Source organism: Dasypus novemcinctus, chromosome 10 (genome assembly GCF_030445035.2).
Source record: "Dasypus novemcinctus isolate mDasNov1 chromosome 10, mDasNov1.1.hap2, whole genome shotgun sequence".
Lineage (NCBI taxonomy): Eukaryota > Metazoa > Chordata > Mammalia > Cingulata > Dasypodidae > Dasypus > Dasypus novemcinctus.
In genome coordinates this window covers 20,761,523-20,774,788 of record NC_080682.1, presented here as the reverse complement: position 1 = coordinate 20,774,788, position 13,266 = coordinate 20,761,523, and the positions used below count along the sequence as shown (strand labels likewise).

At 40.0% G+C, this 13,266-nt stretch overlaps 1 protein-coding gene and 1 pseudogene across 1 annotated transcript in view; one reads left to right on the top strand and one right to left on the bottom strand.

Moving 5' to 3' along the window:
* The window catches only part of CTNND1 (catenin delta 1), a 59,780-nt gene extending 52,261 nt beyond the window's left edge, over positions 1-7,519 (top strand). Inside the window, exon 20 of the mRNA XM_058305400.2 lies at positions 7,372-7,519. Within this exon, the coding sequence (XP_058161383.1) occupies positions 7,372-7,398 (27 nt within the window). The 3' untranslated portion in view covers positions 7,399-7,519. The remainder of the gene's footprint in view (positions 1-7,371) is intronic.
* Positions 7,520-8,936: 1,417 nt separating this feature from the next.
* On the bottom strand, positions 8,937-9,399 carry LOC101428405 (golgin subfamily A member 7 pseudogene; annotated as a pseudogene).
* Positions 9,400-13,266: the final 3,867 nt, after the last annotated feature.

The following is a 13,266-nucleotide window of genomic DNA, read 5'->3' as shown; positions in this document are numbered from 1 at the left end:
AGGTAGTGTTAACCTTGTTCTTTTGCAAACACTGGGCCTTTATAAACTCATTCTTGACAGGATTGGGCTGGGGGAAGAGGGTGTAGTGCTTATAGCTGAAACTATTTCAGGCTTCTGATTTTGGCAGTTGTGGTGAATTAAATACTCTGAAAATTCCTTTCAGTAGATAAAACTAAGATGCTGGATAAAATTATAGAAAGTGCTTTTTAAAGAAATATTTTTATTGTCTTTTTTTAAAAGATACATAGATCACACAAAATGTTACATTAAAAAATATAGGAGGTTCCCATATACCCTGCTCACCCCTACTCCTCCCACATCAACAACCTCTTCAGTGTGGCATACTTTTTTTTTAACTTTTAAATAGAAATTTATCATTCATACATGAACATCAACAACAAGTGTGTAGTATAAGTAGTGAACCTAAACAAACATGCATATCATCATACAGGGCTCCCATACATTACCCTGTCACCAGCACCTTGCATTGTTGTGAAACAATTGTTATAAACTATGAAATAGCATCGTCAAAACATTACTACAATCTACAGCCAGTATCTTTCATTTGGTGTATTTTCTCCCCCAACCCACCCAGTTAATGGCACCTTTTTAGTATTATATACTTGTTAATGAGAGAATGTTCTCATATTTGTTCTGTTAGCCACAGTCCATCGTATGAAGGAATCTGCTCCTAAATAGTATGGGGGAAGAGTGGATGGAGCTATAAATGGAAAAAAGATTTGCCATGAGTTGATAGTCATTGAAGCTGGTATGTGGTGGTTCATTATACTTTTTTGTTTTGATTTTACATATGTTTGAAATTTCCCTGATGAAAAGTAAAAAAAATAATTTGGGAACTCAATGTGGTTGAAGCACAAGGGACACATAGGGAGCAGCAGTATATGGGACCAAGGGGTGGGGGGTGGGTAATAGTGTTGGATTGTGAAATTATTTTCTTGCCATACGTGGGCAAAGGTTGCAAATCATGGAGACTTCTGGTTCTGTGGTGGTGCCTCTGGAGCAACCATAGGGATGAGGGAAAAGGGACTGAATAGGGTGCACATGAGGTCACCTATACATTTTAGAGCAGCTTTGCTTCTGTTTTGTTAAATTGGGCTTCTCAGTAATACTTCATTTAAAAAGTTTTGAGGCTTAAATTTTTCTCTAGTCAATGGGGAAACAGTTGGCTATTTTAAAGATTAGCTTTTTTTTCAGAACTATCATTTGAATTGTGTAGAGAGATTGGAGGTAGGGAAATCAGCTAGGAGGATGGCCTGTGGTTAATATAAAAGTGCTTTTTAAACATTGCTGAGTAGGCACAAAAGTGAAACAAATTGGTTTAGGAGCAGCATTTTTTTTTTTTTTTTTAATCTTGCACGGCTTCCCAGTGTAAAAAAAAAAAAAAGCAACAGAATAGGGTTTGCTTTGATCTGCTTTATCTTTGTTTGTTTTCCTTCCAGTTGTCTTCCAGTGCTTGGATCTTGGTCTGGTGTGTAGAACCCTAAAAGACATGGATTCAATCTTTTAATTCCCTATCCTTCTGGCATAAAACTAAGGTTCACTGTCTTGAAGGACCACCCTATCAATTGGAAAAAATGGCAATAGCTCAGATGGGTGGGGTTGCTTGACAGAAAAACAGTATTCTCGGCCTAACACATATTAGAATCAGAATTCCTGAGGGTGGAACCTTAGAATCAGCAATTTAGTCAATCTCCCTGGTAATTCTTAAGTACACTAAAGTTTGAGAACTTCTGCTCTTAAAGACTCAGCATATCTTCATATCTCATCAGCCACTCCCAGCCACTCAACTTTATCCAGAGGTTCAAACTCTGGAGTCCTGGTCCTCATCTAAAGAGTACAGTTACTTTCCTTTAGGCCTGAAGTGAAGCCCCTTTTTGAGTGAGGGTGGAACTAGGTCTCTTTCATTTTCAGGCATAGGTCTGAATTCAGAGAGCCAATTTATGCCCTTGCCTTCAGAGAGCAAACCTATCCATCTTCAGTTCTTGTGTATTCACCTTCCCCCTACCCAGATGGGAATTCTCCTTTGTTCTAAAGGTGCAAATTCTCACCCAAGCAAGATGTCTTGGTTTTCATGTTTACTGCATTTCAGGCTTATTGCTCCTTTGAATTAGCTAGTGGTCTGCAGTTAGAAAGTCTTTGAATAGAATAGAGGGATACAGTAAAAAGGTTTGTAGAGTTAAGCATACATTCTAGTAGGTCCAGCTGTTTCCTAGAGGTTCAAAACTGATGACAGAGAAGGTCATATTGGGTAACTTCCTTTTTATTGATTCTTTTTAACTGTCCATACATTTAAAAAAATGTAATAACTGGAAACAATTTGGAAAGTACAGAAAGTTTCTAAGCAGAGAATAAATCAATTATCCTGAATCCTGCCATCCAGAGGCAACTTCTGTTAACATTTTGGCATCTTTCCATCTAATGTTTTTCTGTTTTTATTTAAATAACGTAAGAGAGCTCATATGATATATACAATTTAATCACCTGCTTTTCTTGCCTAACGTTTTATAACATGTCCCAGTTAATTCTTCAAAACCATGTTTTTTTCATGGTTGCATGATATTTAATCAAATGGATACATGACTATTTATTTAACTTTTGCTTAGTTGTTGGATATTTAGGTGTAATACCTGTGTATAGTATTATATATACTGTAATAAATATCTTTGTGCCTAAACTTTGTCTCTTGGATTGTTTCCCCAGAAAAGGACTTGCTGGGTCAAAAGTTATGAACACTTTAATACAGCATCAAACTATTATACAGAAAGATTAGATCACTGGGAGTATGTATCTTAGCATATGAGTTGCACTACATATCAAAACTGCTCCAAAGGGTTTCGATGCAAGCAATATATTACAATGAAGGGGTGGAAAAGAGAGTTGCAAAGAGGATGGAACCCTATCCTGGAAGCAACTTCTTTCACCTGAGGAAGGGTGTCTTATTTTGGTAATACTGGAAGCGTAACACTTCAATCCCACGCCACATACTCTCAGAGACTATTGAGACTTGAGTTACAATTATGATAGAGTTCTGGACTCTGAATCCCAACTCAGCTTGCCATTGGTGTTTTAAACTCTCAGGTGACTTGCCTCTGTTATATTTCTTTTTGCTGTGGCTACTGTCCATTCCTCTATGACCCTTTCATTGGTAAAATTATTGCTGTCTTCCTCACTCTGTTTCTGCCTTGAAATTGGGGGGAAAAATTCTCCCTTAGTAAATAGAAATCCTTTTTGGCCAATGCTCCCCCCATGCTCTGAAGGGTAACTTTACTCTTTAAATTTATTATAGTTCCCTCTATTCAAGAACTTAGAACATGGCTAAAACATATTCACAATGACTAAGTTGGGATGATGAATGCATCATTGGGTGTCTTATCAAGTCTTCAATTGTAAACATATCTAAAGACAGGCAGGTCTTTCAACTTTTTTTTTTTTTAAAGATTTTTAGATTACATAAAAAGTGTAGGGGATTCCCATACACCCTGCTCCCTGCATGGCCCACATTTACCCACATTAACAAGATCCTTCATTAGTAGTACATTCATTGCAATTGGTGAACATATTTTGGAGCATTGCCACTAAGCATGGATTATAGTTTACATTGTAATTTATACTCTCCCATACAATTCTGTAGGTATAGCAGCATATATAATGGCCTGTATTTGTTGTTGCAGTGTCATTCAGGACAATTCCCAAGTCCCGAAAATGCCCCCTTTTACACTTGTTTCCCCTCTCCCTGACCTCAAAACCTCCAGTGGCCACTGCCTCCACATCGATTATATAAATTCTTCTATTCTAGAATAACTATAAGGTTATAATAGAATACCAGTAAGTCCACTCTAGTCCATAGTTCATCCCCCAATCCCGAGGATTCTGGGATGGTGATGCCCACTCCACATCTAATTGAGGGAGCTTCTGTTCCATATGGCCAATGGACAGGATCTCCAACACAAGGCACTCTGGAACACTAGAGGTTGGGGTCATTGTTGTTAATCCTTGTTCAGCAATGTTTTCCCAATAATGCATCCCATTATCCTAGATTTCCTGAGGTGAATCTCCATTTTAGGACCCCCTTTTTGCTCACTATAATAAGTGAGCACATTTCCTTGTAGGTTCCTTAAGGTTAAACTGTTTGAAAAATTGATAGATTAAATTTAGATTACCTTCTTACATAGCTAAAAAAACACTTGGGTACTAATTCTGTCCCTTTTTACTAGCTGCATGACCACAATGAAGTCTATGTACTTAATTGGCCCCAGTTTCCTCATCTATAAAAATAATCCTTTGTGTATGATAATACTTAGTTTTTTGTTAGCTCTATCATCTATGGTCTGTTTTTTTTTTTTTCATCTATGGTCTGAAAGGAAGTAGAAGTGTGTTTTTTTTTTTAAGGAAGTACTGAGGATTGAACCTGGGACCTCGTACATGGGAAGCAGGCACTCAACACTGAGCTACATCTGCTCCCTAGAATTGCTTTAAAGTTCACTGAAGAAATCGGGCAAAAAGCTAAGATAAAATTAGACTTAGGGTTGGTGAGTATATCAATTGTAATTCAAAATATTAAATGGCCTAGCACAGAAATAGGTCCTCTTGGACACAGAACTATGCAAAAGTATCATGCATCAAGGAAGAAAACTTAATAATTGGTGTTAGGATAATGGAGATGGCAATCAGGAGAAACATTTTTAGATCCCCCCCCATACCATATACTATGTTTATTAGGGAAAAAAAAGTTACATTTAAGAAGGGGGAAACGGATTTGGCTCAACTGATAGAGCATCCGCCTACCATATGGGAGGTCTGGGTTTCAAATCCAGGGCCTCCTGACCCGTGTGGTAAGCTGGCCCACATGCAGTGCTGATGCACATTAAGGAGAGCCGTGCCATGCAGGGGTGTCCCCCACATAGCGGAATCCCACGCACAAGGAGTGTGCCCCGCATGGAGAGTCGCCCTGCATAAAAAAAGTGCAGCCTGCCCAGGAGTGGCGTCACACACATGGAGAGCTGACACAGCAAGATGACGCAACAAAAAGAGACACAGATTCCCAGTGCTGCTGACAAGAATGCAAATGGACACAGAAGAACGCACACCGAAGGGACACAGAGAGCAGATAACTGGGGTGGGGAAGAGGAAAGAAATAAAAAATAAAAAAATCTTAATAAAAAGGAAAAAATTAACAAGTGCATATTAAATTTTGGGGAGAAGGCTTACATTCTTTTCAATGATTAGAATAGATCAAAAAGTAAAAGAAATAGATTACACAGACAAGACACCCAAAAAATGGAAAAAATGCAGCAAATAGGATTAATGGTTAAAGTGTTCATTATGTGAAAATCTCATATGCATAGAAGTCACAAGACTTGAATAGATTAATCATGAAAAAGGTCATAGAACTAATATATACATATAATATATAATAATATAAATAGTTCTCAGGTTAGGTCAGTAGTAAGTCAGTGCTGACACCACAATGTCAGGGTGGTTGGTCTGTATCTGACTGAATCTTTTGGCCTTCTCTTTATGGTTTAAGTTAGCTGCAGCAGTTGCATTACACAAGAGTAGAATGTAAGGAAATTAAGATGGTGAAAGTGTGGGTTTCTTACATTCCATTTTTCCTTTATCTAGAAGGAAAAATACTCCTTAAAAGCTCCAAAGATGTTTTTGTACATCTCATGGTCAAAAATGGATTACATGGCCACCCCCTGCAAGGGAAGTTGTTAAAGGGAATACTTGGCTTTTTAGGCTTCTATAGTGGGAAATAGGGAAGGCAGTAGAGGCCTGCGAATGGCTGTTAGGTAACCAATCCAGCAATGCCTGCCATATTCCTGGAGGGTATTGGCAAACAGTAAAACACAATGCTTAGGAGAGCTAGCTTTAAAATCAGACTGTCGGTGTTTGAATCTTGGCTCTACTACTTACTGTTAAGTTTTGAGCAATATGGTTAACTTCAATTTCCTTATCCTTAGTATGTGGATAATAATGCTGCCTATCTCAAGGATTGTTGAGACTTAAATGAGAGAATACTTGTAAAACACTTAAAAAGGTATCTGACACGTGGTGGGAACTCAAATATTAGTTTTTGTTATTATTATTGGTAGTAGTATTTGTTGTGTTACAGAGATGAGGGGTCTTTCCCTGTGTTTTTTAAATCCCAATACATAGACACTCATTTACTCAGAAGGAAAGGAAAAAGTTAATATTTATTGAGTTTCAACTGTATGCCAGAAACTATGACAGAAGTCTTCTAATAACTTATCTAACTCAATGACACAACATTCGAGGAAGTTGCAACCATTGTCTCACTGTAAGGAAGTGGAGAAAAAAGGACAGACTTTCCCAAGGTCACACAGTCAATGACAGTTGAATTTCCAGTCAGCTCTGTCTTATGCCAATGCTTTTTTACCCCTAATTAGTTATTTTTAATGAGTAGGAAATTCAAATGACATAGAAGTAAAATAAAGCTTCAAAACCTTCCCTTTTCCCCTCTCTATCCCCTCTCCCATTTTTAATTTCTCACAGAAAAATATCCACTGTGAAGAGTTTCATCCAGAACCTTTCTTATGCATTTATGGGTATAGGATAGATACCTGTATATACACAGTTTTCCTGCCTTCCTGCCTTCCTACCTTCCTGCCTCCCTCCCTTTTTTCTTTTTTCCCCCTGTACTTCCTTCCTTTCACACAATTTTTGTTTGTTTGTTTAAGAAAAGTTTTACTAATCAGCAAAGTTATTGCAACGGGTTTAAAAGGCAGACAGACATACTGTTACAAGCTATAAAGTAACAAAAGGGTTTTATACAATTAAAATATTACACAGACTTACGGAATTTATTGAATAACTAGCCCATAAAAATTAAATCTCAAAGATTAAATCCAGTATTAGCATCTACAATATCTCTGAAAGTAAAACTTTTTTTTTTTTTTTTTTTTTTTTTTAGATTTATTTATTTATTTAACTTCCCCCCCTCCCCTGGTTGTCTGTTCTTGGTGTCTATTTGCTGCGTCTTGTTTCTTTGTCCGCTTCTGTTGTCGTCAGCGGCACGGGAAGTATGGGCGGCGCCATTCCTGGGCAGGCTGCTCTTTCTTTTCACGCTGGGCGGCTTTTCCTCACGGGCGCACTCCTTGAGCGTGGGGCTCCCCCACGCGGGGGACACCCTTGCGTGGCACGGCACTCCTTGCGCGCATCAGCGCTGCGCATGGCCAGCTCCACACGGGTCAAGGAGGCCCGGGGTTTGAACCGCGGACCTCCCATATGGTAGACGGCGCCCTAACCACTGGGCCAAAGTCCGTTTCCCTGAAAGTAAAACTTAACTGTTTCATTCTCTCCTAATTTATTTCTTAACTCTCTCCTAAGTACAGTGTTCTCAAGCCCTCAAGATAAACTAAGGGCCCAAGAAGCCCTGATGCGAAGAATGTACAGCCAAAAGGACTGAAACATCGACACAGAATTGGGAGTTTTACTTGGAAATCACTTACTTTACTTGAACCGTAAGATTTCTGTGCACTGGTGGCAGACTTGGCCCAGTGGTTAGGGCATCCGTCTACCACATAGGGGTGTCCACAGTTCAAACCCCAGGCCTCCTTGACCCATGTGGAGCTGGCCCATGTGCAGTGCTGATGCACGCAAGGAGTGCCCTGCCACGCAGGGGTGTCCCCGGCATAGGGGAACCCCACGTGCAAGGAGTGTACCCCGTAAGGAGAGCCAGCCCAGCGTGAAAGAAAGTGCAGCCTGCCCAGGAATGGTGCCGCACACATGGAGAGCTGACACAACAAGATGACGCAACAGAGAGAAACACAGATTCCTGTGCCGCTGACAACAACAGAAACGGACAAAGAAGATGCAGCAAATAGATACAGAACAGACAACAGGGGCGCGGGGGGGAAAGGGGAGAGAAATAAATAAATCTTAAAAAAAAAAAGAAAAGATTTCTGTGCACTGAATACTGTTTATGAGGAAGGTTTATGATACTTAAGGTTTGCCAGTAAGGATAGTTTTTAAAAATTAGCAATATACAGTATTAGTCCTATCAAATTTTTTCCTTATGAGTTATATGTATAACAAAACTATCATTAAAATATTTATTATACTTGCTTATTACACATTCAGGGACATGGCAAGGAACATTTATGTTTGATGGTTTAGCATCCACTTTATTGTGCTTACTTATTTTTGTAATGAACAAGCAAAACACGTATCTTCCCAATATTCATGGAAATGCAATAATAACATAAAGTTCTCCAAAGAAAATAACTAGAAATTGGATTAAATACTGGTTTAATTAGGAATAATTGCTTTAATAAATCAAATAACATTATACATTATTTTTCTAACAAGCTCTAGTTGGAGAAAAAGAACAGCAAAAATTGATCTTTTTAAGATCTGAGTCATGACAAAACTGGTAGTTTCTTGAAATCTGGGACATGCATTAGCAAAATCACAAATACAGCCTATCCCTCACCAAAATCCCAGAGAAAAGCATCCAACTATCTTGAGAGAATAAGACTGAACACTGGTGAAGATATGACTTGTCAAAAGTCTAAAGTCATCTGGGACGCTCACCCAAGAAATGAGCAGAACCAATGGTACTGGTGGCACATAAGAAATCAACTTTGGGTTGGGCTGACAGCATATTTTATCAAAGGGCTTTGAATAGAAACTGAAATGCTTCATTGTGTTTGCTCAGAACTAATCAAAAGATTAGAGTCCTACACAATTTCGAGACACAAAGTGGCTGCTGAGCAACTAGAGGTCACCCTGGGCGTGGAATTTTAGAAAGTTAGTCCTTGGAGTAAATGGCACCAAGGCTCTGGCAGCAGATACAAAGGAATGATGCTCTGGAGAGGAGGTAGGGGACACTCTGCGATCTGCCAGTGGATAGATGAGGGTCCCAGCCTAAGGTGGGATCTTTATTCTATGGTTTATCTTCCACTGCTCATGCCTCTGTCTTCATAAATGGTAATTTCAATAACTCGAAGTCCTCTCTCAATGGGATCTGTCAGGAGGAGGCCTTGGGGAGCATATATCTTCTCATTTTGCTCTTGAATGTATTTGGAGACTTTCTTCAGAACCTTCTCATAATGAGTTTCCATGCATAAGAAGATGGTATAAACTGTTAAACAAGCCAGACAGCCTTCAAGGTAGGACTGGCCCCCAAGCTTCTCTGCTTCTGCATAAAGGTTATTTAGTGTTCAAACTTTTTTCAAATTGTCTATCAATCCGGTTCTCCAGCTCCACGGGGAACTTGGTCTGAAACTGGCAGTGGGTGCTACTGCTGTAGTCTCGCTGAATGAAGACCTTCCCGGACACCTGCGCCTGCTGCGGCCTCAAAGCGAGGACAGGATTGGCTGCGCCACCTCCTCTGCCCTCTGGCTGCTGTCGCATCGCCCCCACACAATTTTGATTACTGAAGCATTATAGCAAGTTTTGAAATTGAGAAGTGTGAGTCCTCCAAATTTGTTCTTTTTCAAGATGGTTTTGGCTATTTGGGGTGCCATTTCTGTGAAGAAGGCTGTTGGAATTTTGATTGGGATTGTGTTAAATATGTAAATCAGTTTGCTAGTACTGACAATGATATTAAATCTTTCAATTCATGAGCATGGAATATCTTTCCATTTATTTAGGTGTTCTTTAATTTCCTTCAGTAATGATTTATTTTAGTTTTTTTGCTCTTTGAGATATGTTTCACTGGATATAATTTTTGCATCTTTGCATATAGGCAGAACAGTTGTTTTTTTTAAAAAAGGAGGTACCGGGAATTGAACCCAGGACATTGTATATGGGAAGTAGGCATTCAACCACTGAGCTATATCCACCCCCTAAGGAGAGCTGTTTTTTTTTTCATTTGTTTGTTTGTTTTGTTTTTAGGAGGTATCAGATATTGAACCTGGGATCTCGTACATGGGAGGTGTATCCAAGAACAGAGTGCCCCCCCTCCCCACAGCTCTCTGTCAGTGGCTGCAGTGTCTTTCCAGAAGCGGCTGGTCACAAACATTTCCCATCCCCACAACTATTTGTTGTAGAGGCTAAAATACAGGCCAGAACTGGCAGCTGAGAGGTTCAGGTAAAGGCTCTTATCTTTGGTGCTATACACTGAAGAGTACGGGATCCCCAGTTGCCCTCATCCCAGACTGTAGGGCAGAGATTTCAAGCTATAGAAGCCACCTGAAAAGATCAGAGGCTACTGCCCCATTCAGCAACCTGCTCCTAAAGTAGGGGTGTCACTGAGAGTATACCATTGTCCCCACCTCTAGCTCTGGAGCGGTGACAAGGAATTTTATTCTGGGGAGAGGCAGGCTCTAAAATGGAGAGTTTATATCTGTACCCTAAGGAGCTGACTATTTGAAATACAGTGTTTGGAATTTTAAGCCTAAAGGTGCTCTCAAGGAAACTATGATGATTTTGGTAGAAAGCAACTAAGAGGAGGCTGATAGTTTCATGAGAGATACAAGCTAAACCATAGATCATCTAGTTTATCAGAAAGAAGTAGGGAGAGAGACAGCTAAGAATGGGCCTGGGGGGAAGCGGTTGTGGCTCAACTGACAGAGCATCCATCTACCATATGGGAGGTCCAGGGTTTGATACCCAGGACCTCCTGACCTGTGTGGTTAGCAGTGCTGCTGTGTGCAAGGAGTGCCGTGCTGCTGTGTGCAAGGAGTGCCGTGCCATGCAGGGGTGTCCCCCGTGTAGGGGTGCCCCACGCGCAAGGAATGCACCCTGTAAGGGTAGCTGCCCCATGCAAAAAAGCACAGCCCACCCAGGAGTGGCGCTGCACACACGGAGAGCTGACGCAGCAAGATGAGGCAACAAAAAAGACGCAGTTTCCTGGTGCCACAGGACAAGAATGTAAGTGGACACAGAAGAACACAGAGCAAATGGACACAGAGAGCAGACAACAGGGGGGATGGGGAAGGGGAGAGAATTAAGTAAAATAAAATAAATCTAAAAAAAAAAAAAGAATGGACCTGGGGTCATAATAAACCTCAAACACTGACTGAAAGACTACCCCTGCAAAGGCGTACAAATTTAATTGGATCAGACTGTGGTGCAATTTGTACCCCAGGACATTGTCAAAAACAATAGAGCAAGCAGCTGACAATTAGAGGTGCCTGGGTGTGATCAAGGAGAGACAGTCAAAGAGAGCCCGACTGAAACCACTGCCACCCAGTGTGACTGTGTGCATGCCCAAGGCTGCACCATCTGAGGAGGAGCAATATTAAGGCTTTATACTGTAGGGGAAAGAGACGTCACCAAAATAGTCCACCCAGTCAATAGACAAATAAACAGGTGAACCATTTTAACAAGATCTGGAGGTGGAGGTGGGGAGGAGGACTGGTATTCAAAGTTGTTATAATATATTATCTAAAATATCTGTTTCAACAAAAACTATGAGATATGCAAAGAAACAGTAAAATGTGATCCATACACAGGATCAAAAGCATGCAGCAGAAACTGTGAACTGTGAAAGAGACAGATATTGAACTTCAAGGAGCCATTATAAATACAGTAAGTCCTCATTATTTGTAAATTCTGTATTTGTGAATTTTCCTACTCCCTAAAATTTATTTATAACCCCCAAATTGGTGTTACTACAACCATTCACGGACATGCACAGAGTAGGAACAAACTTGAGTTGCCTGACACGCATATTCCCAGTTAAGGTAGAAAGAGGGGGCTCTGCCTTCTTGTTTCAGCTCTCATACTATAAACATATCCTTTCCATAGTATATTTAGTGCCATATTTTTCACACTTTTTATACTTTTTTTGTGGTGATTTAAAATATCCCACAAAGATTGTTGTGGAAGTGTTGTCTTAGCACAAGAAAACTGCCATGTGGCTTACAGAGAAAATACATGTGTTGGTTATGAGATCAGTGTTAATGAATCAATACTACATATTAAGTAAAGTGTATTTAAACAGAAGCATACATAACACAAGGTTACGTATTTTTTTGATTAATGAAAATGTTATAATGAGAAGTTTGTAGGAACCTAACCCTGTATTTCCCCCAGGAGCAATGGTTCAGTATTCACTAATTCAATGTTTGTAGCAACTTTATAATGTATGCTCAAAGAACTAAAGGAAATCCTGTTTAAAGAAGTAAGGGGAAGATATGATGACCATGTCTCATTAAATTGAGAATATCAGGAAAGAGAAATTATATGGAATTGAAAAGTACAGTAACTGGAGTAAAAATTCATTAGAAGGGCTTAACAGTAGACTTCAATTGGCAGAAGGAAGAATTAGCAAACCTGAAGTTAGACTGATAGAGATTATGAAATCCAAAGAACAGAGCGAGGGAACTGGACTTGGCCCAATGGATAGGGCATCCACGTACCACATGGGAGGTCCGTGGTTCAAACCCTGAGCCTCCTTGACCTGTGTGGAGCTGGCCCGTGCACAGTGCTGATGTGTGCAAGGAGTGCCCTGCCACACAGGGGTGTCATTCCATGTAAGGGAACCCCACGTGCAAGGAGTGTGCCCCATAAGGAGAGCCGTTCAGCACAAAAGAAAGTGCAACCTGCCCAGGAATGGTGCCGCACGCACGGAGAGCTGACACAGCAAGATGATACAACAAAGAGAAACAAGATTCCCAGTGCTGCTGATAAGGATAGAAGCTGTCACAGAAGAATATACATCAAATGGACACAGAGAGCAGACAACTGGGGGAGGGGGTGAGAAGGGGAGAGAAATAAATCTTTAAAAAAACCCCCAAAAAACCCAAAGAACATAGAGAAAAAAAGAATGAAGAAAAATGAACAGAAAAATGCAGAGTGGCTATACTAATATCAGATGAAATAGACTAAAAAATTTACCAGAGAAAAGAGGGACATTGTATAATACTAAAAGGTCCAATTCATCAGGAAAATATAACAATTACAAGCACAAGTGCACCTAACAAGAGGGCCCCAAAATATGTGATGCAAAAACTGACCAAAATGTAGGGAGAGATAGATAATTCAACAATGATAGTTGGAGAAGTAATACCCCATGTCCAACAATGGATTAAAAAACTAGGCAGAAAAGCAACAGATTTTAGAAGACTTAAACAGTGTTAAACCAGCTTGTCCCAATAGACATGTATAGAATACTCCCTTATCACCAGCAGAATATATTTATTTTTTATTTTTTATTTTTTATTGACTTTGTAATAATATTACATTATAAATATATATATGAGGTCCCATTCAACCCCACCCCCCCACCCCACCTCTCCCCGCCCCCAGCAACACTCGTTCCCATCATCATGA